The sequence below is a fragment of the Columba livia genome, chromosome 2 (assembly GCF_036013475.1).
Source record: "Columba livia isolate bColLiv1 breed racing homer chromosome 2, bColLiv1.pat.W.v2, whole genome shotgun sequence".
Lineage (NCBI taxonomy): Eukaryota > Metazoa > Chordata > Aves > Columbiformes > Columbidae > Columba > Columba livia.
Window position 1 is genome coordinate 86,412,517 of NC_088603.1, and position 24,894 is coordinate 86,437,410.

At 39.4% G+C, this 24,894-nt stretch overlaps 1 protein-coding gene across 16 annotated transcripts in view; it reads left to right on the forward strand.

Annotated features, from left to right (window-relative positions):
• CTNND2 (catenin delta 2) overlaps positions 1-24,894 on the forward strand; it is a 660,748-nt gene that overhangs the window by 503,204 nt on the left and 132,650 nt on the right. For all 16 annotated transcript variants that reach the window (XM_065052649.1, XM_065052643.1, XM_065052652.1 and 13 more), the window contains one exon: positions 18,683-18,866. In XM_065052649.1, coding sequence (XP_064908721.1) covers positions 18,683-18,866 — 184 coding nt within the window. The remainder of the gene's footprint in view (positions 1-18,682; positions 18,867-24,894) is intronic.

Here is a 24,894-nt window from a genome sequence, read left to right on the forward strand (position 1 = left end):
CAAAACATGAGCTAGATGTTGGGGTTTTTTATTTTTCATTCTGTTTGATTGCTGACATCACTGTGGTGATTGATTTAATGCAACAAATAAAAAATCTTAAGATCTTTTCACTACCCTATTTTACAGTGCCCATATTTCCATTATGATTTTCCTACTAAAATACGTAATAAAAGTTCTAATTTCTGTCATAGAAACAACAGAGTAGACACAATGATCTATGCTTCTGTAGAAATCATTTACCTTTGTGGGTCAGGCCTCATTTAGGATACTATTGATAAGATTATCATCCTTTGGGTGACTCCAGCTTCCTTCCTTCTTTCCTTCCTTCCTTCCTGCCTTCCTGCCTTCCTTCTTCCTGCCTTCCTTTCTGCCTCCCTCCCTCCCTCCCTCCCTTCCCTCCTTCCTTCCCTCCTTCCTTCCCTCTTTCCTTTTATTAACTATAGATTTTTATCATATAGTTATTTTTGTTCCATAGTTACAACACCTATCACCTCGTCCTTGTTAGGCAGGATTAATGGGGCAGAGATACTGTGTTACAGGAGCTCGGCTGGTGCCTCCTGCAGAGTGACAGAGTTACTGACAGATCTAATAAAGTGTAACCACCGCTTTGGATTCAACATACTTGTTTGTGTCTTGGTTATGTTGTCTGTACCCTGGCTCCAGGGAACACTCTGCCTATTGATTCTGAGTAGTAAGTGGCAAACTGCTAATGAAGATCAGCAGTACAGCTCAGCAGTCACAGTGACGCTTCCCATGCTGCCTGTAGATGGAACACATAATGTCATTAGGTCATTTAAAGAAAAGATACTAGGCTACAGTTTCTATTTCTTCCATTGCACAGTATGTTGTTAAATTTTTTTGAATTCCCACAGAAAGAAAGGAAGTGTGTGCAAGCATGCCCTCAAACTGCTCCTGCTAAGAGTAGGTACTGACCATCAGTGGGAGGCAAAGTCAGTGGTATTTCAAGATTTTATTCCTGGGCCTGTTTTTGGTTTTTGTTGTGGTTGTTGTTTTTAACAGCCAGTGCATCCCAGAAGGCCAGTGCTTTCCCTGGCCAGGTTTTGTGCCTTTCCAAATGCAAACCACTAGCCCTTGCTTTGAAAATGCAAACCTGGTAGTGGTAGTGTTCTGCGAAGCTGCTTTCCAAAGCAATGCTCGTAGCTGCACCTCTCATCTTGCATCTCTCAGAAAACAGGCTCGAATTGTGCATCTGAATCAGTTCTCTTTTCCTTTTTTGTAAAGTGCTGTAGTGTGACAGCTGCCCCAGTTAAATTTCTTCCCTCTGTCCTTTCTGGAGAGGAAAGATAGCTCCTACAGCAGCTGCCTCAAGAATGGAAAAAATTGTCTTAGTGGTGGGCACAAGCAAAAATAAGAGGTTCTTGCTCCTTCCCATCAGCCTTCCTGAGTTGAGGTGGCAGGAAGATAATGATTTCAGCAGTGCCACAATAGCCTGAAGGAAGTACAGAGAAAATAATAGCAAATGTGAGGTTAAGGAGCAAACATACCTTGAGCATTTCCATCTCATGTTCATTGTGCATCCTGTTTACGCAAAAGCTGTTCTTGTTTGTTGCTTTTAGAGAGGGCACAAAGTTCTCACCTTAAGAATTTGTATAGGTTCTGTCATCACTGCCCCTAAATACTCCTCCAGCACTTGTCCTCAGAGCACTTCTCTTATGTGGGGACGTGTCATTATCTTGATTATACGGATGGGGAGCTGAGCCTGTCGACTCTAAATGGCCTGCCCAGAAATCTGGCCAAGGCCAAGGTGTGAGTCACGCTGAGTAGGCATTTAGCTGTGAGGGAAGAAATACAGGCAGGAGAGGTTTTTAGCAGCCCAGTTTGTCAGAATAGCAGCAAAGCACTCATTGCCTGCCCCAAGCACCATGAAGTACATACACACCAGCACAGAAGTCATGATGTTAGTTCCTCCTCCAAACATGCACATTTTCTTTCTTCTTGTTGCTTCTCTCTAAGGAGATTATAATTTCAATTTCCAGCTATCTCAAGACTGGTTTTGGTAGGGTATTTAAACCTGCAGGCCAGCTTTCTATCCGGGTAGCTCTTTGCTTGTCAGGATTGCCTTCAACACCGTTTGTGGCTTTTCCTCTTTTCCAGAGATTTCTTTCTGCCATAATCTCTCCAAAACTGAGTTTTTCACTTCTTTTTTTTTTATCTTGTCGTTCTCTTATTTGGTAGCAGAGGACTCAGGCTAATATTGGAAAACTTTACCATGCTCAAATGTTTGGACTGGGCAAACTGAACCTTATTGCAAAGTGTTACAGCTTCAAGACTGGTTTCGGTGCAGGCTCCTATGTAGAAGCCGAGAGGGAAGTTCGCTTCCTGCCTGTTGTAAAATTAAATTTTGTTAATGCCCAGAAAATACCTCCTGAAATATTGAAAGATTATTGAAAGATTACTCTTCAAGAAACACTTCTGCAATAACTTTTTTACAAGAAGAACCTGTACAAACTGAATACATGCATTTACATGGAAGTTAAAAACTCTGACAGAAATAGAGATTTCAGCATGACTTACAGCCTCTTGTAATTTCCATAGAGTCAAGGAGAACTCAAAATACAGTATCTAGTTTTAGGTAGGTCTGTAAATAAAGAAGTCAGTATAAGCTGGATGCACCATACTTAATTTAGCCGTCTTTTCACTCCAACACTGTGCTACTAGTTTCCACAGTAGCTCCTGTTAATAGGAAAAAATAAAACCCTTCTATTTTAAAATAATTAAATGTTAACACTTTCCTAATAAATATAAATAGACAAGAACACAGTACGAAATTTGCACAGATCCTGCAGATGGTAGAAAAAAATGTTTTTGCTTGTTAATGATGACAAATAGCTGATTTGTGATTCCCTTGCCTTTCCTGAGTTAAAGTTAATGATGAACCCTTCCACGAAATTTAATTTTAGCATTGTTTCTATTTATTTTACTATCAGGAAAAAAAAAGTGACATGAAAAATGCAAAGTGTTAGCACGAATAACACAGGAATCCCATTGATGCCTTCTGCAGGTGAGGTCAAGCAGCTGTTTCTAGATTCAGCCTACGCTGCCTCCTTATTCCATCAGCTCCATCTGATAGCTGGGTACCTGTCTCAGACAAAATGATTTAAACTGCTGTTCTTCTCATTTTGACAAACAAAATCCATCACAACTAGAAACACAGATTCTGCCTATGAACAGTAAGCTAGCTAGCTGAATTAAAAACAACACTGTTCAAAGAGGCCTCTTAAATGACTGTATTGCCCATTTTCAAACTGGATATACAGTATGTGATTGAAAGGTAAAAGTGGATGATCCACTTTTAGAAAGCACATGATGATAAAGAAATATAGCTAGAAATAATGAGAGAGGAAGTTGGTGTTTTTTTTGTTTTCTGTGCTGGCAGCCAGCCTGTTGCTTCTTTTGGTTGACATTAAAGTGTCAGAGATTTCATTATTGTCTACTGAAAATATATAAATTATGAAAAAGATCATATTTACCAACAAAAAAAGACAAACAAACACAAACACTATACATTTATACTATATGTAGATGGGTAGACGCAGAGTCTGGATATTTCATTCACATTTTTATTCACTGAATCAAAAAGCATATATTCTCTTCCTGAAAAAATTCTAAGATGTTTTGTACATGATGTTCCTTTCGAAGAAGCACTGGTTGTCCAAATCTATTTGGCCCATGGTCAGGTTGGACAGGAAAAATTTTTCATTTCCTTCCCAGCTTTTGGATTCCAGTATTCATTTGTGTTGTCTTTAATTTCAGCTGTAGCCAGTTTGTGTTTTGGCTTGGTTGGTCCTCTGTTGTCACCCTATGTTATGCAACATTATTAAGTAGATTTTTTACACTTCTATTCCGTTTTTAGTAAATGCCACACGTTTATAATGAGGTATTTATAACCTTATTGATAGTCTGTCAGTGTTACTGAAAGCAATTATATGTTGTCCTCCTTATATCTGTCTGGTTTGAGGTAAATGCCGCAGTTTAAACCTTCTTTTGATTGCAAACTGCTTATTAGTATGTGCATAAATTGTTGGCAGGTTGGGCAAGACACTCCAGAAGGTCCCTTTGAGTCTTTGCTAATCAGTGTAATTGCAAGGTAGTGAGCCTGCAGTGATTGTTTAAAGCAGGTTTAAGGGAGTAAGTATTCTATTTAAATGGACCTTTTGGCTTACTTCAGTGGAAGATTTTATTTTAGGTAACTCTGTCCTGTTCTTTAGAATTTTTAAGTTCCTAGTCCAATGGCAATTCTTTTGTTGAGGGTTCCCAAAGTCAAAATCACACACCTGTAGCTGTTTCCTATTTGCGATATTATTTCTAATTGGTCTTTGTAAGGTCTTTGTAAATTTGTGATTTTTTTTGTATAGTAAATCATATCTAACAATATTATGGCAAAGGGATGACTTTTTGGTACTTAGGATCTTGAAGCAGTTTATTGATTTAAAAATTTTCTATAAAAGTACCCTTGACATTATCTTGGTTACTGGAGTGTGTAAACAAAAAATGTGAAATTTTATTGTGATATAAACTTTTCCTTTAGAGGTGGCAACTATTTGTAACCCTATTGCTCTTTGGAAATTTGATCTAAAAATGAGTAAAGGCTTTTTTATCCCACTCTGAGATGACTTTCTCACTGACTTAAGTAAAGAAGAATCAAATTCTTCCAAGAGTTGCATTCTTAGAGTATTTAAGAATGATATCATTCTTAAAATCTATATTGTATCACTTTGGGTTTTTTTTCAGGTTTATATTGGATATCGTGCCAGTGCTGATCATATTAAGTGTCCCATGTATTAATTATATTCTAGTTTTATAATAGAGCAATGCAAGAATAAGGAAGCCTGGCCAGTGAAAGGTCTTTTGATATTTGGTGTAAAAGGATAGGTAGGAAGACAAATGAATAAAGTGAATTGCTTTTGGAACCAAGGAGAGGATTTTGGCATTACATTAACTGAAAATTAGATTGTGAAGATATTATACGGTTTAGGTTTGCCTACCTATCCTGCATATCACAAATTTTTCAAGCAGACAGTATGAAGAGCTATCTTTGTGCTTAAATTGCCATGATGGCGTAACCATGGTAATACTGTTGCTACAAGGTTGACGTAAATTTGATTCAAGATGTGCTCAGCTAAAAGAATAAGACTGCCAAATATCATTTGGGGCATGTAACTCTCTGTAGTTAAAGAAAATGAAGAAATGGGATAAATGCAGAAAGCATACAAATGCCTCTTAAGATGCAGCCCTGTGAATTAGCTTCTCGTCCACCTCCAACATCCAATCACTTTGTCCTGTTAAGTCAAGGAAATTAGGAAGGTTAAACATGGAGAGAGATAGCTGCTAGCACAGAACACAGCTTTCAGAAGTACTTGTGTTGATTTTTGGCAAGAAAAGACATTCATTCATTTCTTGCTTAATTTCTCCTCTGCAGACAAGCAAATTCCCTGTAATAATTTTAAACAAGTGCTTCGAGGAACTTACCAAGCACAGAGGCTGGTGAATTACTGACTTTAAGCTTAATTATTTTTTAAATATTAGATTTAGGCTACAATTCACAATTTTCAAATCTACTTGCGTAGGCACTAAGATTTGCTTTTATGTTTTAAATGCTTTTCGTTCAAAAGGGACATCTGAAGGTTACTAGATCTAACAAATCTTTCCTACTTTTTCTTTAAATAGATGTAATTTTAAGTGCAATATCCTACCACAATCAATTTTAAAAGTTGATTAAATCTTTTCTACTAATTTACTTCTAATTAGGTGTTTTAAGTAACAGTTGTTTTCAATATTAATAAAATTATTCATGTGCTGAAAAATTGTATCTGTTTATGCTGGATTGAAGCCAATGCCTGAATGAGGAATTACGTTTTAGAGTTTATTCAGTATTTCTTTCTTCAAGTACAAAAGCCTTTTCAATTCCCAAAGGTGACATAGTAGTTCGACTCCTTCCCGTTGCTTGAGGTACTTTTAACCAAGGTATTCTTCATTCTTCAACCTCTCCCTGGAGTTTTGTGAGCCAGTGACAATTTCATATAAAATGCCAAACTCCATCAAATCTCCTGCAAGTCCCAAGTTGCAGTAAAAACGTGCATTTCATGTCGCAGCTCAAACATTGCATAGAATAGTTTATGGTTTCTTTCTGTTACATTTAAAATCTTATTATGGGGAAAAAAAAGGAAACCAAGGAATCACTGAATGCAGAAAAACTATTTGTTACTGCTACCTCAATGAAGTTAAGCTTATGTTTATGCCACACCATTATGCAAAGCTAAGGAAAATCAAAACAGATTAAACCACTTGGTCTGCAGAAGAGGTTGTTAGAGTTTATCAAGCTGAAGTTCCAAGTGCCCCAACTCAACTTAAAGCAGCTGAACTTCGGAGGTCACACCAAGGTGGTACAAACCCTCTGGCCTCTTCCTAACAAGGGCAATGGCCTGGTTAGTGGGCTACAGGGCTACTCTGCTTTTTCACCCTGGTAATCAATTACTTTCAGGTTCTACAGAGAACCTTCAAAAATCGCTACTGCATCATCATACTTTTTAGAAAATATTTTAAATATCTATTTGTACTTCTCCAGACTAATGAACTAACATTCCACAGTTGGTGGATGTGCCATAACAAGGCACAGCCATGGGAAGAGGAACACTTTTGTAATTTATAGTACGATTCTACAGTCTGGCAAAGTTTAAATTTTAGCATCATCTACAGAAAATGTTGTCATCATTTCTAGAATTGTGGAAGTAATTTCCGAACAAATTCAGAGCAGGGATTAATTGAGATTTTATAAAGTCTTCTTGTGAACCCACTGTGCATTCAGTTACTGACACACCCTATCTTCACAGCCATTTTCCTTTCAAACCAGCAAAGTAAACAACTGTACAACTTACACTCATAAGTTACTGGGAAACTGGTTTCCAACTTACAGGCTGTGGCATCTTCAAGAAATTCTAGAGCCATTCAAAACACATCCTATTTGTAGCTCATGTATAATGGCAAATCTAAAAGTAATTTAATAAATTGTGTAATTTTGCTTCAGAAATAGTGCTGTCTTATCAGATAACACTTATGCAAACAATATTGACAGTTCAACTGAATCATTTTATACAAAATCTATTACAATTTACTGTCTAATTATGAAGCAATCTTTGCCCCTTTCTCAATATGTTGTCAGTATTTTGTCTCTGAAAATGGGAAAATCCACTGATAGGATTTATTGTACTCATGAAGAGTTATTCTCAACTTTTTTGTGAATTGTCAGATTAACTACTTCACCCCCTGCTGCTCCCACTTAAATAATGAGAGATTTTAAAATAGATGCTTTCTAAAATCTTCTGCCCTGCTCTCTTAGCAACAGGCTGAGGCACTGATTTATTGTGTAAGGTGTTACATTCAAGGTATTGTTACAGGTAAAATGGAACATACTGATAAAACAGTGATAGAAAACTTTCCTCAGGTTGGCAGTGTGTGTTTACCTGGATGTGAACAGGGGGGAGCCAGAAGTGCCAAGGGAAGCCGAGGTGCCAAGGTCTGGGCTGAGAGCAGCGTGAGGCCCCTGGCAGGGGGGTCCCTCTCTCCTCTCTCTTGGGGGTCTGCCCAGGGATGGGTTCATCAGTTTTCTCATCACAGCCTGTCTCCTTCTCAAGCAAATGCACAACCACTTGTGAATTTACCACACTCAGCCCCAGCCCAAAACCCAAGGTGGTGCCTTTCTGCTCTCCTTTTCTCTCTGGCACTGGGATCACTCCCATGTATAAACCACATCAACTTCCAAGTCTAAAAGAGAAACCACTATTTTTCCTGAGCACAATCAGTGAGATGCACATCTTCTTTGGAAAGTTCATTCAAGTTATTTTGAGTTATATGGTGATGAAAGCGATTTCGTAATTTGCTTTTTAATATACTAAATAAATGGGTTGTTTTTTTGTTTTTGTTTTGTTTTTATTATTTTGTTTTGGTCAAATCTAAGCTTAGGAGGAAAATAGAGGAAATCTGTTGTAACATATGGCTTGATATAACAGCTGCATTGAACTTTTTCGGCAAGTAGTAATCCTCTGGAAAAATTCAGCTAAGCATACAGTTTTGATGCGCCTTCCTGAATGTTGGAGTATTGAAACTCTTGCAGGTTTAAAACCACTCTGCAGTTTGAAATGTTCATCCTTTGCAAAACAGAATAATTAAATTTTATCATTAAAATGCTTTTTGCTTAGAAATAGATCTGAATATTTCATTTTTTTGTTTACAAAATGGAAGTTTGAGGATATGCTGAAATATTTTCATTTTGAGATGAAATTACTTTTTTCACTGTGGCCACCAATTTTTGTTTTGTTTTGTTTGTTTGTTTTTAGGTTCAGAGGCCATTCACATATGCATGCTTATCTGGTTTCCTTGTTTTCTGATGAAGTATTTAATTTAGAATGATATTGCTATTAGTCATATGTTAGGATGAAATTTTGTTTGAAAACAGTCAATGTATTTTTTTTCTCCTGTGTTTCTCTCACTCTGAATTAACTGCTTTTGGTTTGGCTTCTGTGTTTTATAGGACCAGTTCAATTTCATCAGTTAGGAAAACAAGCAGGAACCACTGGTGTTTCCACAGTAATTTAAGTCAACTCTTCTAGTAATTCCTCTGCTATCTAACATTGAAGCTAATAACTGACTAACATACATGTCTGACAGTTCTTTCCTTCCATAGTTAGATGTTATTTAAAAGTGTGCAGCAAAAAGAAAGCAGCAATGTTAGGTCAAAATTCAGTTCTGTGAGAATAATACAGACTTTTCCAGTTAATGCAATAGCATTTGGACAGAATATGTTTGCAAGCAATATTAAAATCAGTCCCTCCTTTTTGTTTTAGTATCCTAGATGTAGTTTTGGAATGAAAAGAGCAGTAACATAGAAAAAAAGAGTTAGCTTTTCAGAGGAAATGCTTATATTACTTATGTTATATGTAGTCATGTTCTTATATTGGGCCAAGATTAAGCTGTGTTCATTTGTGATTTAAAAAAAAAAAACCACTTTATTCTTGGATGAAGTTTTTGTTTTGTAAGGCTATGAGTGGGAAAGGGAATAAAAAAAAACCCTGTTTGGCTGCAGCTTTGCTTGCTGCTCCATAAACTGCTTCTGGCTTATGACATTCACTGAAACCCAGTCTTGCTCAATTTGCACTTTTCATGGGTCATCTTGTAGGCAGATAGAAAACCACTTCTGTGCATATAAATAAGTGAATTACAGGGAGGTAAGCATACGTATTCATTCAGTAACCAGATACAAATTTTTATCAAGAAGATTGGTGGAACTTCCTCCTCTGTTATGCCAATTTTGAACTTATTTTCATGGTGTGCTTTTCAGCAGCTTTCTTACGAGCTGTGAATTGTTCCGGTGCCAGAATTCAAATCAGCCACTTTTTGTTTCCTACGGAAAGTCTGTTACCGAGACCAGTTCCTCACCTTGATGGCTGAGTTTGCTCTGAAGTCTTCTTGCACTTAGTGTTAAGAAATGTTGCTGTGGTGGGTATTCAGCGTCTTTTAAGCATATCACTTTAGTTTTCCTAAATTTGTTGGGTGACTCCTCTGCTTCTTAAACACAAGTTGCATTTAAGCTGATGGATTATACATTTTTTAGCTGGATAAATGATTTAATCTTTGTCCCCATCCTGAAGTCAGCAGAAGTGATGAAGTATGTCATCAGCTGCCAGCTGTCCCCACTGCCAGGGAGCAGATCCAGCTCTGCAGAGCAGCATTGCCATTACAGGGGGCTCCGTGTGTCAAAGCTGCCAGAAGAGCCAGCAAATGATTTTTCTAGCACTTGAGAGCTTGGGTTAGAAGATGCTATTCCTAAGGATGCCAGGAAATGATCCCTTGTGCTCAGCTTCTGTGCACGGTGTTTAGCTCTCAGATTTCAATCTTAATTGTCTTGTTCATGAAGGAAACTCCCTGTAGTACCCATGTGCTTTCAGCCTATAAACAAAAGAGGCTGCTAACACTTTGTTCGCTCTTCCTGGGATGCAGGGTGTCCCAGCTTTATCATATGGCACTCTGCATCAGTCCATGACCAAACTGTTAAATTAAGATGGAAAAGAAAAACCTAGATGAGTTGGAAGACTTTTAGATTTTTATTTTTAAAGTAATATTAAATAGGCAAAACCTTAGTATAAATTTAAGGCTGACTTAAACCTACCAAACTGAGAAGAATCCAAGTCTTGTTTCTCCCAATAATATTTGTTTGCTTATGTTCCTTTTACCCTACAATGTATTTGGCAGCACAATTAAAAAAAAAAAAAAATGTAGTGGCAGTGTGGCAGGGGCAATGCTTTTGCAAAAAGCTGACTTTTCCCATTTCTTGATTTCCATTTTAAGGGGCTTGTTTATATACGTAAAAGTCGTAATTTGAGGTAGCATTAAACCATGCACTGATTAGTTGTTTAGACTTTGCTAATTTTGCACATGTTCTCCTGCTACAGTGATACTTTTTGTGTGGAAGTGTATGATCTCTGTTTTCTTAACTTTGAATGGAATAAGGATAGCATGGGGTTCATCAAGTCTTTAGCTATATTTGGCTATGGATATACATACGCGAGTATCAGTTCCAAGTAAAACACTAGATAAAAAGTGCACTGAAGAGCTTAATCAGGATGAGTTTGAGCTCCAGCTTGTTTCAGAGATTATATTTTTTTGGCTCAGACTGCTCCATTAAATTGTCTTCAAATTTTTAAAATATTTTACTTTGCTTCTTTAGGGTAAGTGATGTGGTATCTATTGCAATAGCTTAAATTAATTTATGTAAAATGGAGTGCTGTTTCTAAGATGAAAGCATGGTGGATAAATTCTGTCTGCTAAACAGGAGTAACATCACATCAACCTGGACTGTGCTTTTAAAAGGGTTGGTCTTGTCTTCAATCTTCTGAATTTTGGCTAAGAGAAAGAATTAAACTTTTCCTGGTTCTCTGTTCTCTCAGATCCCTCTTCCAGTGGCAACAAACTTAAATTACCTTAACTAAAAGATCTGTGTGTAGTTTTCCTTACGAACTGTATCTGTACAATTAGGTCTTTGAAAAAGTTGATTATAATATTTTCCAAAATTTATAACCAACTTTTAAATTTAATTGTCTTTATCTGTGAAAGGTCTTCTTAGAAGAGATTATTTACATAGCAGATGTAAGCTGCCCCAGAAGTTGTAACTTGGTAAAGCAAGATCTCCATAGAAAGTGTTCCCATAGACTCCTCTAATGAGTCCATCTGATATCTGCAAGACTGGTAATTGGTACTCTAACCCAAAATCCACCTTCCATTTGGAACCAGCTGAAAGCTTTCAGTGCTAGTTTCTCCTTAGTTTTAAATTCAAACTTTCTGCTTGCTCTTCAGTTTGTTTTACGTAAGGGTGAAAAATGTGCAAATAGACATGTAGCACCAAGACTGGTGCTACAGGCAGGGCTTTGGATTTTTTGATAATGGTTGGTTTTATAAGTCACCAGTCCAGACAGGGTCACGTGGGAAAGGTTTACCTCGCAGGGGCAAAAGGATGCTGGGGCAGGAATTAGCTGGGCTCATTTGGAGAGCTTTAAACTAGGCTCGAAGGGGGATGGGGTTGTAGCTGGGCTTGTCCCAGTGCGGCAGCATTCTAAAACTGATGAGGACCAGGTGGCCTCCTATGCCCCTAGGGAGAAATTGGTGTGCTCTGCTCGCTCCCTGAAGTGCCTGTACACCAATGCGCGCAGCATGGGGAATAAGCAGGAGGAGTTAGAATCCTATGTTCGGTCGGGAGATTATGATCTGGTGGCAATTGCAGAAACATGGTGGGACAGTTCACATGACTGGAATGTGGTCATGGACGGCTATGCCCTTTTCAGGAAAGACAGGCCAGCCAGGGTTGTGGTGGAGTTGCTCTCTATGTGAGAGAGCAACTACAATGTACTAAATTCTGCCCAGGAGTGGATGAGGAGCGAGTTGAGAGTGTATGGGTCAGGATCAAGGGGCAGGCTGGCAGGGGTGACACTTTTGTGGGCGTCTATTACAGGCCACCAGATCAGGCTGAGGAAGTTGATGAGGCCTTCTATGGGCAGCTGAGAGTGGCCTCACAGTCACAGGCCCTGGTTGTTGTGGGTGATTTTAACTTTCCTGATGTTTGCTGGAAGGACCATTCAGCCAGCCAGCCACAGTCCAGGAGGTTCCTCCAGTGCATTGATGATAACTTCCTCATGCAGATGGTGGAGGAGCCGACTAGGAGAGGTGCACTGCTGGATCTTATCCTCACTAACAAGGAGGGTCTGGTCGAAGCAGTAAAGGTTGAGGGCTGCCTGGGTTGCAGTGACCACGAGATGGTGGAGTTCAGCATCTTGTGTGGCAGGAAAAGAATAGCAAGTAGAATTGCAACCCTGGACTTTAGCAGGGCTAACTTTGGCCTTTTCAAGCAATTGCTGGGGGAAATCCCATAGGCAAGACTGCTTGAAGGAAAAGGGGCCCAAGATAGCTGGATTGCATTCAGAGATTGCTTCTTCCACGCTCAGGATCAGAGCATCCCCACACGAAGGAAGTCAAGGAAGGGAGCCAGGAGGCCTGCGTGGTTGAATAGGGATCTGTTGGGTATGCTCAAGCAGAAGAGGAGAGTTTACAGGTCATGGAACCATGGGCTGGCCACTTGGGAGGAATATAAGGCTGCTGTTAGAGGATGTAGGAAGGCAGCTAGGATAGCCAAGGCCTCCTTAGAATTACAGCTGGTGAGAGGGGTCAAGGACAGCAAAAAGAACTTTTTCAAATACATAGCAGATAAAACTAACACCAGAGGCAATGTAGACCCACTGATAAACGGGGTGAGTGCCCTGGTGGCAGAAGATACAGAGAAGGCAGAATTACTGAATGCCTTCTTTGTCTCTGTCTACTCTGCTGGAGGCTGTCCTGGGGAGCCCTGTACCCCTGAGACCCCGGATGAAGCCAGGTCAATGGAGGAGTTTGCTTTAGTCGATGAGGACTGGGTTAGGGAGCAATTAAATAGTCTGGACATCCATAAATCCGTGAGTCCGGATGGGATGCATCCGCGGGTGCTGAGGGAGCTGGCTGAGGTCATTGCTGGACCGCTCTCCATCATCTTTGCCAAGTCTTGGGAAACGGGGGAGGTGCCCGAGGATTGGAGGAAAGCAAATGTCACTCCAGTCTTCAAAAAGGGCAAGAAGGAGGACCCGGGTAATTATAGACCGGTCAGCCTCACCTCTGTCCCTGAGAAAGTATTGGAACGGCTTATCCTTGGTGCCATCTCAAGGCATATCAAGGATAAGAGGGTTATTAGGGGCAGTCAGCATGGCTTTACCAAGGGTAAGTCATGCTTGACCAACCTCATAGCCTTTTATGAGAATGTAACAAGGTGGATGGATGATGGCAGAGCTGTGGATGTGGTCTACCTTGACTTCAGTAAAGCCTTTGACACAGTCTCCCACAGCATCCTCACTGCTAAGTTGAGGAGGTGTGGTGTAGAAAATAGAGTAGTGAGGTGGGTTGCAAACTGGCTTAAGGAGAGAAGCCAGAGAGTGGTAGTCAATGGTGCGGAGTCTAGTTCGAGGCCAGTATCTAGTGGAGTGCCTCAGGGGTCAGTACTGGGGCCAATATTATTCAATATATTCATTAGTGATTTAGATGAGGGAATAGAGTGTACTATCAGCAAGTTTGCTGATGACACTAAGCTGGGAGGGGTGGCTGACACGCCAGAAGGCTGTGCTGCCATCCAGCGGGACCTGGACAGGCTGGAGAGTTGGGCGGGGAATAACCTAATGAAATTTAACAAGGGAAAGTGTAGAGTGCTGCATCTGGGCAGGAACAACCCCAGGTTCCAGTATAGGTTGGGAAATTACATATTAGAGAGCAGTGTAGGGGAAAGGGACCTGGGGGTCCTGGTGGACAACAGGATGACCATGAGCCAGCACTGTGCCCTTGTGGCCAGGAAGGCCAATGGCATCCTGGGGTATATTAGAAGGAGGGTGGCTAGTAGATCGAGAGAGATCCTCCTTCCCCTCTACTCTGCCCTGGTGAGACCCCATCTGGAATATTGTGTCCAGTTCTGGGCCCCTCAGTTCAAGAAGGACAGGGAACTGCTGGAGAGAGTCCAGCATAGGGCAACAAAGATGATTAAGGGAGTGGAGCACCTCCCTTATGAAGAAAGGCTGAGGGAGCTGGGTCTCTTTAGTTTGGAGAAGAGGAGACTAAGGGGGGACCTCATTAATGTTTATAAATATATAAAGGGTGAGTGCCATGAGGATGGAGCCAGGCTCTTCTGGGTGGCAAACAGTGATAGGACAAGGGGTAATGGGATCAAGCTGGAACACAAGAGGTTCCGCTTAAATTTGAGAAAAAACTTCTTCTCAGTAAGGGTGACAGAGCACTGGAACAGGCTGCCCAGGCAGGTTGTGGAGTCTCCTTCGCTGGAGACATTCAAAACCCGCCTGGACATGTTCCTGTGCGACCTCACCTAGGCGTTCCTGCTCCAGCAGGGGGATTGGACTAGATGATCTTTTGAGGTCCCTTCCAATCCCAAACATACTGTGATACTGTGATCAGTCTGGTGTAGCTGTTTTTCTACAAAGCATCCAACACAACATGAAGTGATCTGCATATTGGGAGACAAAACACCTACTCCAGATTCCTCACAACCTTAAAAGCAAGGAGGGAGTAAGATACTACGAATGCAAGAGATTGAGTAAGACTTTTCAGCAGTGATCTGATTAGTTCCTTATTTCTCCGTCAGTCTACAGATGGTAAACTGTTAAGTTGGACTTGTGGTTTTGGATTAACAGCCCTTCTGATCCATAAACAGCAGGATGGGTCCCACTATTTGGAACGTATCACTGGTGTACCAGGTTTGATCCCTTCCCTTCCCATGGGCAGCTAATGACACACAAATGATTTAAGGGGTAGTCGAGGCACCTCTGAAGCTGTTCAAGACTTTCTTCTTGTGCTCGGAAACCTGATTCAGTCAGGGATTTCACAGTTAAGTGGGAAATGACCTCAGTGACCAGCTCCTTACTGTAGTCTTAAAGGCAGTGTAACACATACATGCTTGAAAAATATGTTCAGAGTCATATGGAGAAGATGTAGCTCCATGGTGGAAGGTGCCTCAGGTGAAAGATTGTAATTCTTTTTATCCCTCTCCCTTGCAAAGTTAAAGGAGTGGATTACCTTCTTAGGCCTCACATAAATCTAGCTCCAGGTCATCCTCAAGAAAAGTAATGGGAAGTGAATTGCCAGTGCCCTTTCATAATTGCAAATCCTTAATTAAAGAAGGGTATAAGGAGGCACTTAAAATGCCTACCTGAGCAAGCAGCAGACTCCACTACTTGTCAGAATAAACTATAACTTGTCAGAATAAAATTATTTTGTTTGTTGTTTTGGGTATTTTTATGTTTGGTTGGTTGGTTTTGGTTTTCTTTCAGTAATGTAGTTCATAGTATTCAAAGACTTAAAATTAGATAAAAGGCATTGTTCTAGGGTGGAATACGATTACCTAACTCCTTAAAATTGTGTGTGAAGTGCAAAAAGTTTGAAGATGGTGTCAGGCTTACTGGGCAACGCTGTTTTGCTTGATTCTGCCTTTTTTTACAATTATTTTAGGAGAAGGTAGAACAGCTAATTTAGCCTAGTGATCCCTTCATCCTCTTACTGCGGTTTAACTTCCAGTTACTGAAACCAAACCCCCCTTTTTGGCTCTTGAGTGAATATGTAGTTTTTAATTTGTATTTGGATCTCACCTGTTACTATGGCAATTTACAGAGCAAAAGCTTATGTGTAGTGTCAAGCGGGTATAAAATAGAGAAAAAAGGGCTTAAAGAGTATTTCTGGGCATCTTGGCTATTGCTGAATATCAGCTTACCATGATGTTTGTGTGAGTTTACTTTTAATTAGCAAGAACCTAGAGTGAATAGAAAATAGTGTGTACATACACATTTTTAAGCATTTTGCTAGACAGGGCTCTTATGTTTGCTTCTTCTGTATTTTTTTCTGCTTTTCCTGTTTATGACTAGTTCTTGAAGCATGAAGTACTGTCTTGTGCCCTCAAAGCACTCTTTTCTGCTTCGTTTCCAAAACAGGACCTCTTCACAAAGCAACAACACATTGTCCTGTGTAAGAATTAAATCAGACCTTGAAGGGGGAAAGATGTGCATCCTAGTTCTCTACTTCTGTACCATACACATCATTTACACCTGTCTAGATAAATGTAAAAACAAAGGCAAGCACATTGTTTTCTGTACTGACTAAAACTAGCAAAATACTAGGTATTTCAGAAACAGTAGAAGTGCCAATAAAGCTTGCCAATAACAGGTCATAAGAGAGGTATAAGTATCTTTAGGAAGGTCTTTATTTCTGTAAATACATAATTACTTTTCTTAAAGGCATTCAGAGCAGAATTCAAACAAAGACTCTTTTCCCTTTAAAGCAACAAAAATTTTTAAAAAAATGAACAGTATTCTTATTTCTTCTGGTTTGGGGATTTTTTTTGTCAGATGGTTTCTGCCTGTTTGCAATGTACAGGTTTTTTAAGGTGATTTTTTTTTTATTGGTATGCTAAGCAGAATTTTTACATTAAACTGCATAACTGTCTTTGCATGCAGTTCCATGTAAAATAATTAAAACAGCAATTCTATAACTGAAACAGTCTCTCCATAGAGGTAATTGATTTTAAGGGGAAACCCAAAAATGTAAGTTGATTCCAGTTAATTACACGGCTCCTTCAAAACACAGAATGCTAAAGAAAACCTTGAGCAAGTGGTGTCCTTACTGCTTACATTTAGAAATGTCCGACTCTACATTCATAAGGTCTTTAGCAGTTTCCTCCCACCACCACTTACTGTCCTTTTTCATAGTTTGTTGCTCATATTTGTAACCTCGTGTCTACGATGATGATAATCATCCTCTGGGTCAGTTCAAGACTTGATAGCCATAAAGGCAAACCCCAGTTCTGCCCCTCAAGGTTAGATGTAGGACCAGGCTACTGGCACTACAGGAAAGAAAGTAAGAGGGACTAGGGTTGGATTTGAGGATGTATGTTGGCAAAGGGAGGGTGAGCAAGAGGCAGATTTGCTCTTACAGCTGCTCCTGGGAGGACATAGGGCAAAAATAAAAATCAAATGTGCTTTTCCAGGGAATACGCAAATATGTACAAGGGAATGAAAAGCGGGGTCTCTTTTGCCTGCAATGATTTTTTGCCTGCTTTCTGTGTGTGACCAGCAGGTCAAGGGAGGTTATCCTGCCTCTCTGCTCTGCCCTGGTGAGGTTGTATCTGGAATACTGTGTCCACTTCTGGGCTCCCCACTTTAAGAAGGACGAGGAATTACTGGAGGCAGTCCAGCAGTGGGCTACAAAGATGGCTGGGGGCCTGGAGTGTCTTTCTTACAAAGAGAGACTGAGAGAGCTGGGTCTGTTCAGCCTGGAGAAGAGAAGGCTGAGAGGGGATCTCATCCATGTTTATCAGTATCTCAAGGATGGGTGTCAAGAGGATGGGACCAGACTCCTTTCAGTGGTGCCCAGCAATAGGATAAGGGGCAATAGCACAGACTGAAGCACAGAAGGTTCCATCTGAATATGAGAAAAAACTTCTTTACTTTGAGGGTGCCAGAGCACTGAACAGGCTGCCCAGAGAGGCTGTGGAGTCTCCTTCTCTGGAGACATTCAAAACCCTCCTGGACACATTCCTGTGTGATCTGCTCTGGGTGAACCTGCTTCAGCAGCTGGGTTGGACTAGATGATCTCCAGATGTCCCTTCCAACCCAAACCATTCTGTGATTCTGTGTGGCACATATTTGGTGGCCCTGATCCTTGTGACTGTGCTCAGAAATCTTCGGCTTTTGATTGCTTTTCCTTTTCATTGGCACATTATGAATTTTAACAGAAGGGGATTTTTAAGTTCTAGTAAATCTCCTTGTAATTTGTACCGTTAAGCTTATTGTTTCTGTGTAGAATTGCAATATCCTGTGACTTTGAACAGTAGAATATTTACAAAATAAAAAATGACTTGTTGGAGGCTGGTATACTACCGTACTACAAGGTGTTTCAAAAAGATGGACTCTGTTTGAAATCACTGCATCTTTGAAACTGGGTCCATCTTTTTGAAACACCCTGTACTGTATCAAGTTGTGAAGGAAGTGGTTTTGCTTGTAGTGCCAACTAACCTAGACAGGTACTTTCATGACATTGAAGATCACAGAAGGAGTTGAGGGTTTGTTCCCTCAATACATATATAAGAACAGTGATAGTCTTAGCATAAATCAGAACCTGTTCTGTGCTATTGTTTTTATTAATTTCATTTTGAAAGAAGAAAGATGAAATCCAAGCCCTAAAAAATAAATGTAATATTCCTTCATCCCACATGTGATTCACAGGCTAAATAGGCCTAGATCATAACCAGCTGCTCAGTTTTTAGGCTCAGCTCTAAGAAATTTCCAGTGTTGCATATTTGTTGCTTATTCAAAACTGTATTCCCACTGCAAAAGTCTGCAGGTATCATTCAGGCCCATTTACAACATAGCCTTTTTTTTTCTTGACAGAAAAAGTGTAATTATTATACCAATGCTGTCAAATGTTGGGGTTTGTTTTGTTGTGTTTTTTTTTTTTGTAAAAACAAACAAACAAACCAACCCCCTAAATCTACTCAATCGTTTTTGCAGCAGCATTAATTCTGAGTAATTTCCTTTTTTTGTAGGAGTTCTCTGGAATCTGTCCTCCTGTGATGCACTGAAAATGCCAATCATCCAGGATGCCCTCGCAGTGTTGACCAATGCAGTGATCATCCCTCACTCTGGATGGGAAAACTCTCCGCTACAGGATGATCATAAAATACAACTCCATTCATCACAGGTGCTGCGCAATGCCACTGGGTGCCTAAGGTGAGTACTGCCAAACATTTGCTTTGCCTTCTTTGCTTTAATCATCTTTTTTTTTTTTAGTTGAATTGCTGTTTCTCATTCTTAGGCATCTGTAGAGTGAATAATTGGTTTGCTTGTCAGCAAAGAGGATGACTTTCAAGGTTATAAATGTAAAGTTCGAAATTAATTAAAAAACAAGCTTCAGGCTATTCAAAAAACAATCTCAAGCAGCACTGCTGTGGGTTTTCCTTCTTTCTTTTCTTAACAGCTTTGACCAATCTTCTCATCCAAGCTTGTCTATTACAGATGTTTTTTGCCTTGTAGATTCGTCCCATTTCCCCAGTTGCTTAAGTGAAGTCAATATGTTCTCACTATTACACCCAATTTAATCTGCACAAAAAGTAATGAAGATGCTCACAAAAAGTAGCATGCCTTACGGGTTCCAGATGCCATTACAGGAAAGATGATAAATACATAAAGTAGATTTTTTTTTCTTTGTGAAGATGAGCAATGGATTTCTCTAGGATACCAACCAATTTAGCATTGTGCAACTAGAATACTTAAACAGATCCTTAACAAGTATGGTGTGTGTTTATATTTGTATGCCAAACTTGTCTGTGCAACACCAAGGTGCACTTATATAAATATGTGCAACATGATCTGTTAGTTCCTAAAAATTGCTGTAGATGTAAGAATGAAAACAGGATGAGTAAGAAGAGTTTCAGTTCTGACAGAGCCTTACAAAAGGAATGAGTCATAGCAATTTCTGAATTCCAGTCCATATCATTTTGTTGAAATATTTGAATGTATTAGGCAGGTTTTTTTAAGGATTGGTTGGTTGGTTGGTTTTTTCCTTCTTGTGTATCGGAGATTCTGTAATCTGTCTCAGAGACATGAAAGTCAATAAGTTAGTATTTTTACATACATCACGGTAAAGTTATTAGATGAACAGTATGTATCAGTAATACAATCTATGTTGTATGCTGCGTCCAATGCATGTATCCATCAAAGAACTAAACAAAAATAAAACAAAACAAAACGAAACAAAACTAAACAAAATGAAACATGGATCAGGAGGCTAATTAAATTAGCAGTATTTTTTACGTATCCAGAGCAAGCAAATTTGTCTTTGTGTTATTTCATCAAATGAATATCTCCCTTTCAGAATTAATATACTAAAAGTTTAAGGGAAAAAGTAATGATAATTATTGATTGTTTATATGTAATCAGAAGAGAATGAAATATAGAAGGTGGTAACATATTGCGAATATACTTGTATTGAACTTATGTGCAGGTATGTATATGTGAATACCAGCTATGTTGGGATATATGACTGAAGTTAGGTATTTGTACCTGAGTTGTAATGATTTTGAAAGGAGTTTGGCAGTATAATTCTGTTCCGTTACATTCAAATTACTAGAAAAAATGTTACTCAGCTACTGTGACAGAAGTCATTCCATAAAGACGTGTACTGTGTTATACTCCTTACACTTCCCATATTTATCCTGTCTCAAAGAGCTGCCTCTGAAAGAAGTGCCTGTTATCAATTTGGGGCTTCACAGTGCCCCTTCTCTGAACAGGCACATCCAGTGTTGGTCTCCCCACACAATAAGCTCTATCTTCCTGATAATTTTTCCCAATTGCTTCTCAGAAACTGATGTCCTGCAAACCTCAGTTCATCCTACCTCATAGCTGATGGATTCCTTGCACATTGGTCTTGAAATCTTTCTTTTTTCTTTTTTTTTTTTTTTTTTTTTTTCTTGTTTTTGAGTGTATGTGCACGCCCATTTGCAAACTGATGTGAGCTTACTGTAGCCTGCACTCTGGGTCAGCCTGAGGACTTGTGGCCACATGAGAATGGTACGTTGCCTGATCCAATACACACTGCTTTGCAGCAAGGCTTACTACCAAGCGCTTGATGGTACGCTGTCATAGCAGAATGGCTTCTGGTCAGCTCGTGCAAAATAAGCTCATATCTGCCTGCAAAAGACTGTGCATATTATAATTCTTGAATCCTTCCCAGGTAGCTGTAAAAATTTGAATGGCCCTCCTGAGCAGGTTGGTCTTCCTTCTAAACCCAGGCCCTTCAACCATAGTATGGCTTTTTAACATCTTTCTGATATCAAACTCTCCTTATTTCCCAGATGCATCTTTTCTCCTCTCTAACTGCTTCAGAAATTTATTTGGCCTTCACCCATCTTCTGTAGATAATTTTATCCCACTTTGTGTGGATGTTCTTTGTCAAAGCCTGAACATTTGAAGAGGGTTGGACTTGCTTTGCTTCACAGCAGCAGGAGCTATCTTGTTTACCTTTCCCCACTCACTATTGAAAATCTCTCTCTGAACAAAATGTCAAGGTTGAGTTTTCACAAGTGAGAAAAGTGCATGTTGACCTCTGAAATGGTGACTGGATTCTTGTGTTGTATTCTGGTAAGACAATGAAGCTGTATGATGGAGGAAACAGTGAATGTCAGAAAGATTAGAAACCCCCATTTTTTACTGGAGATGATGGGAGTAACGCATGGTCTGCTCAGGCAGTACCTTAGCTGGTGTTCCCCAAATACCCACCACCCCCAATGAACAGAACAGCTCTCACACTCTTCACCTGTGACTTGTTACGAGTCTCTCATTTCCATTTCAAGATCTTACTGGATGGGAAGGTAATATAAATCAAGAAGATGTAATGGCATTGCTGGCTGAGACATTGCTGTGCTTATCTGGTAAATGGAACGTCTGTTGTCATCTTCCATGGGAGAATTTCTTCTAAGGCTCTGGTTTGGTTGTCCTCAGCCCTCTCCTTTTTCTCCCTTTGTTTGAGCTGGTTTGTCAAAGGACACTGGTTAAAATTCAGTTGCATCAGGGTTATCAGTGACGGTGCTCAGTTTTATAGGAAAAGTTTCTCTTCAGAATATTTGACAAATGTTTATGAATCTCTAATGTTGACAGATTTTAGAGATGTCAGGTTGTATTATATAAGGTTGAATGCTAACAAATATTCCAGGAGGTTTATTTTTTTTTCAGTCTCCTGTGCCTTTAGTTTTCTAATGCATTCACTGTTGAAAACTTTAAATAATATCTGAGAGGTGCATATACAATGCTAATAAATAGTTTGCAGTGGCCATTATATGGAAATAGTCTTTTGTTTGTTCTTTTTCACTATGGTATATACATTCTTATTCTTCAGATCTTCCCTTTTCTCAGTTTCTTGATGAGAGTTTCTTATGCTTTTTCAATTAAAAAGTAGCTTATAAAGTGTAATTTTTATTCTTAAGCAAGTTCTTAATACATTTAAAATAATGTAATGTGGGACAAGTGCTGCAACTCTAGTCACAAAATAATCCATCCGAAATCAGTATGAAATCATAGGAAAAACAGCAGCAAAATAAGACCTTTTTTGTATTACTTTCTTCTCTTCTGAAAAAGGTTATTTACAAACTGCACTTTGCATACTTTTGTGATTTGCAAAACAAAAATAGCTTTAATACAATATTGTACTAATTAATTTCACATAACTTGGATACTTTGAAATGGTTTAGATAATTCAAAGCTCTATACAGAGCATTATACCTATCACTTATGAATTTAATCTTAATATTCATCTTTCTTAAATTGCCAGCCCTCAGTGTGACATGTTAGAGTAATCACCCAATTTACTTGCCTCCCCAGTGAGATACTAGTACCTTACCTCATTAAGCTCTATGAAAGCTTGACTTCCTTTTTTCCTTTCGGATTTCAGCTATGGCTGCTTTATTCATATCAGGGAAATAATGTATCTTTATAGTTTTTGATTCATGTAGACTTATTAGGGAAAGTCATGTGAAAATTGAATTTGGAATCCCAGTCATTTATAGGAGGGCTTACAATCTGTACTCTGAAGTTTAAAAATCAACACGAGACACATCGCACATCACAAAACTAGGTCTCTGTCCAAAGACTATCTGAAAAAAATCCAAAACAAGAATATATTCAAGAGTTTTTGTCTTGATGTCCAATCTGGAACCTTGTTTTTTTCTATGAATTTAAGATCAATTTCAGTTAATAGAATCTCATCTGAAGACTGTAAAGAATTTTTAGAATTTACTGCTTTAAGATTCTAATCTACTTTTAGATTCAAAATCATAAAATGATGGGGTTTTATTTCTTCCATGTTCTATTTAATTTTTCCTTATACACTGAAGGTACAGGAGCAATTGTGAAAAGTCAAAGACCTATGTTCTTCCCTATTAGGGAGAGTAATAAGTAGGTTTTGTTTATAAAGCGCCATACCTTTCAAATTTTCGTACCTTCATACTTGTTGGACCTTTCACAAAATACCATTATTTTATGCTGGAGATAAGGGATACCATTTAGAGGGACCTTGACACACTAGAGGTGGGCCTATACGAACCTCATGAAGTTCAACAAGGCCAAGTTCAAGGTCTGGCACATGGGTCAGGTCAATCCCAAGCACAAACACAGGCTGGCCAGAGAATGGATTGAGAGCAGCCCTGAGGAGAAGAACTTCCAGGTGTTGGTTGATGAGAGGATCAATATGACCCAGCACTTGCAGCCCAGAAAGCCAACCGTATCCTGGGCTGCATCAAAAGAAGTAAGACCAGCAGGTCAAGGGAGGTGATTCTGCCCTTCTACTCTGCTCTGTTAACACCCTACCTTGAGTATTGTGTTCAGCTCTGGGGCCCCCAACATGGACATGGACCTGTTGGAGCAAGTCCATGGGAGGGCCATGATGTTGATCAGAGGGCTGGAACATCTCTCCTATAAAGACAGATTGAGAAATTTGGGGTTGTTCAGCCTGGAGAAGAAAAGGCTCTGGAAAGACCTTATAGCAACCTTCCAGTACCTAAAGGGGGCCTACAAGAAAACTGGAGAATGACTGTTTGCAAGGGCATGTAGTGATAGTACAAGAGGTAATGGATTCAAACTGAAAGAGGGTAGATTCAGATTAGATTTAAGGAAGAAATGCTTCACCATGAGGGTGGTGAGGCACTGGAACAGGCTGCCCAGAGAAGCTTTGGATGCCGCGTCCCTGGAAGTGTTCAAGGCCAGGCTGGACGGCGCTTTCAGCAACCTGGTCTAGTGGGAGGTGTCATTGCCCATGGCAGAGGGGTTGCAATGAGATGATCTTTAAAGTCCCTTCCAACCCAAGCCTTTCTATGATTCTATGATTTATTATTTTTCAACTGAAAAAGTATGTAGCAAGTTCTCAAGAAAAACAAAGTGGAAAAGTGCTTTTAAAACATTAATTGAATGTAACTGACCCAGTAGTATTTTCTGGATATATCAAATTTTGGAAGGAACAAATTGTTAAAACAATTTGTGTTAACTGTGCAGCTTGAACATCATTTTTTCAACTGTTCTGTGGATGAATTAACTGTTTCACAGACATTTACAGCTAATGCATTTATCCTGCCGTCTTATTTCTTCTCCAGTTCTCTTCTAAGCATCCAAAGTCTGTTGATTCCTATTCTTAGGAACTTCTGTAAGCTGTTTTGAATATAACATTCTGCTGCACACTGACGAAAGAAGATGTGAGAGCCATAAAAACAAAATAGCACAGACTCTATTATTCATCATCTGTTTATTTTCAAAAGAAACATGCATATATATGAATAAACATTTATATATGTGTGAAACATGTTTCTTAAGAAACTAAACTGATACATATACGTATGTGCATGTGTATATGGTTCTTTATGTCTATATACATACAGATATAAAAGGTCTGACTATTGAAGCTAGGGTATGTTTCTGTCTTTACTGACTAGTGAAAGTTCTGAATATCTTCAACTGGGTATAAACAGAACTGGCTTCTGACAGCAGGACCAAGACCTATGCTTCTGATTTTATCATTCTGTTCTTACCACCAGATGAGTCACATTTGGTCCATCACTGTGTATGCTGTTGTGGATATAGAGATGTTGGACTTGCCAACCCGTCTGAGTATCTCCCTTGCTTTTTCAAGAGCCCTGGAGCTTTTTTCAGGCTGACCTTGCAGTCTTGCACATCAGATAACAAGAAAGCCCACTCTACTTTAGGAAGCCTGTCAGAA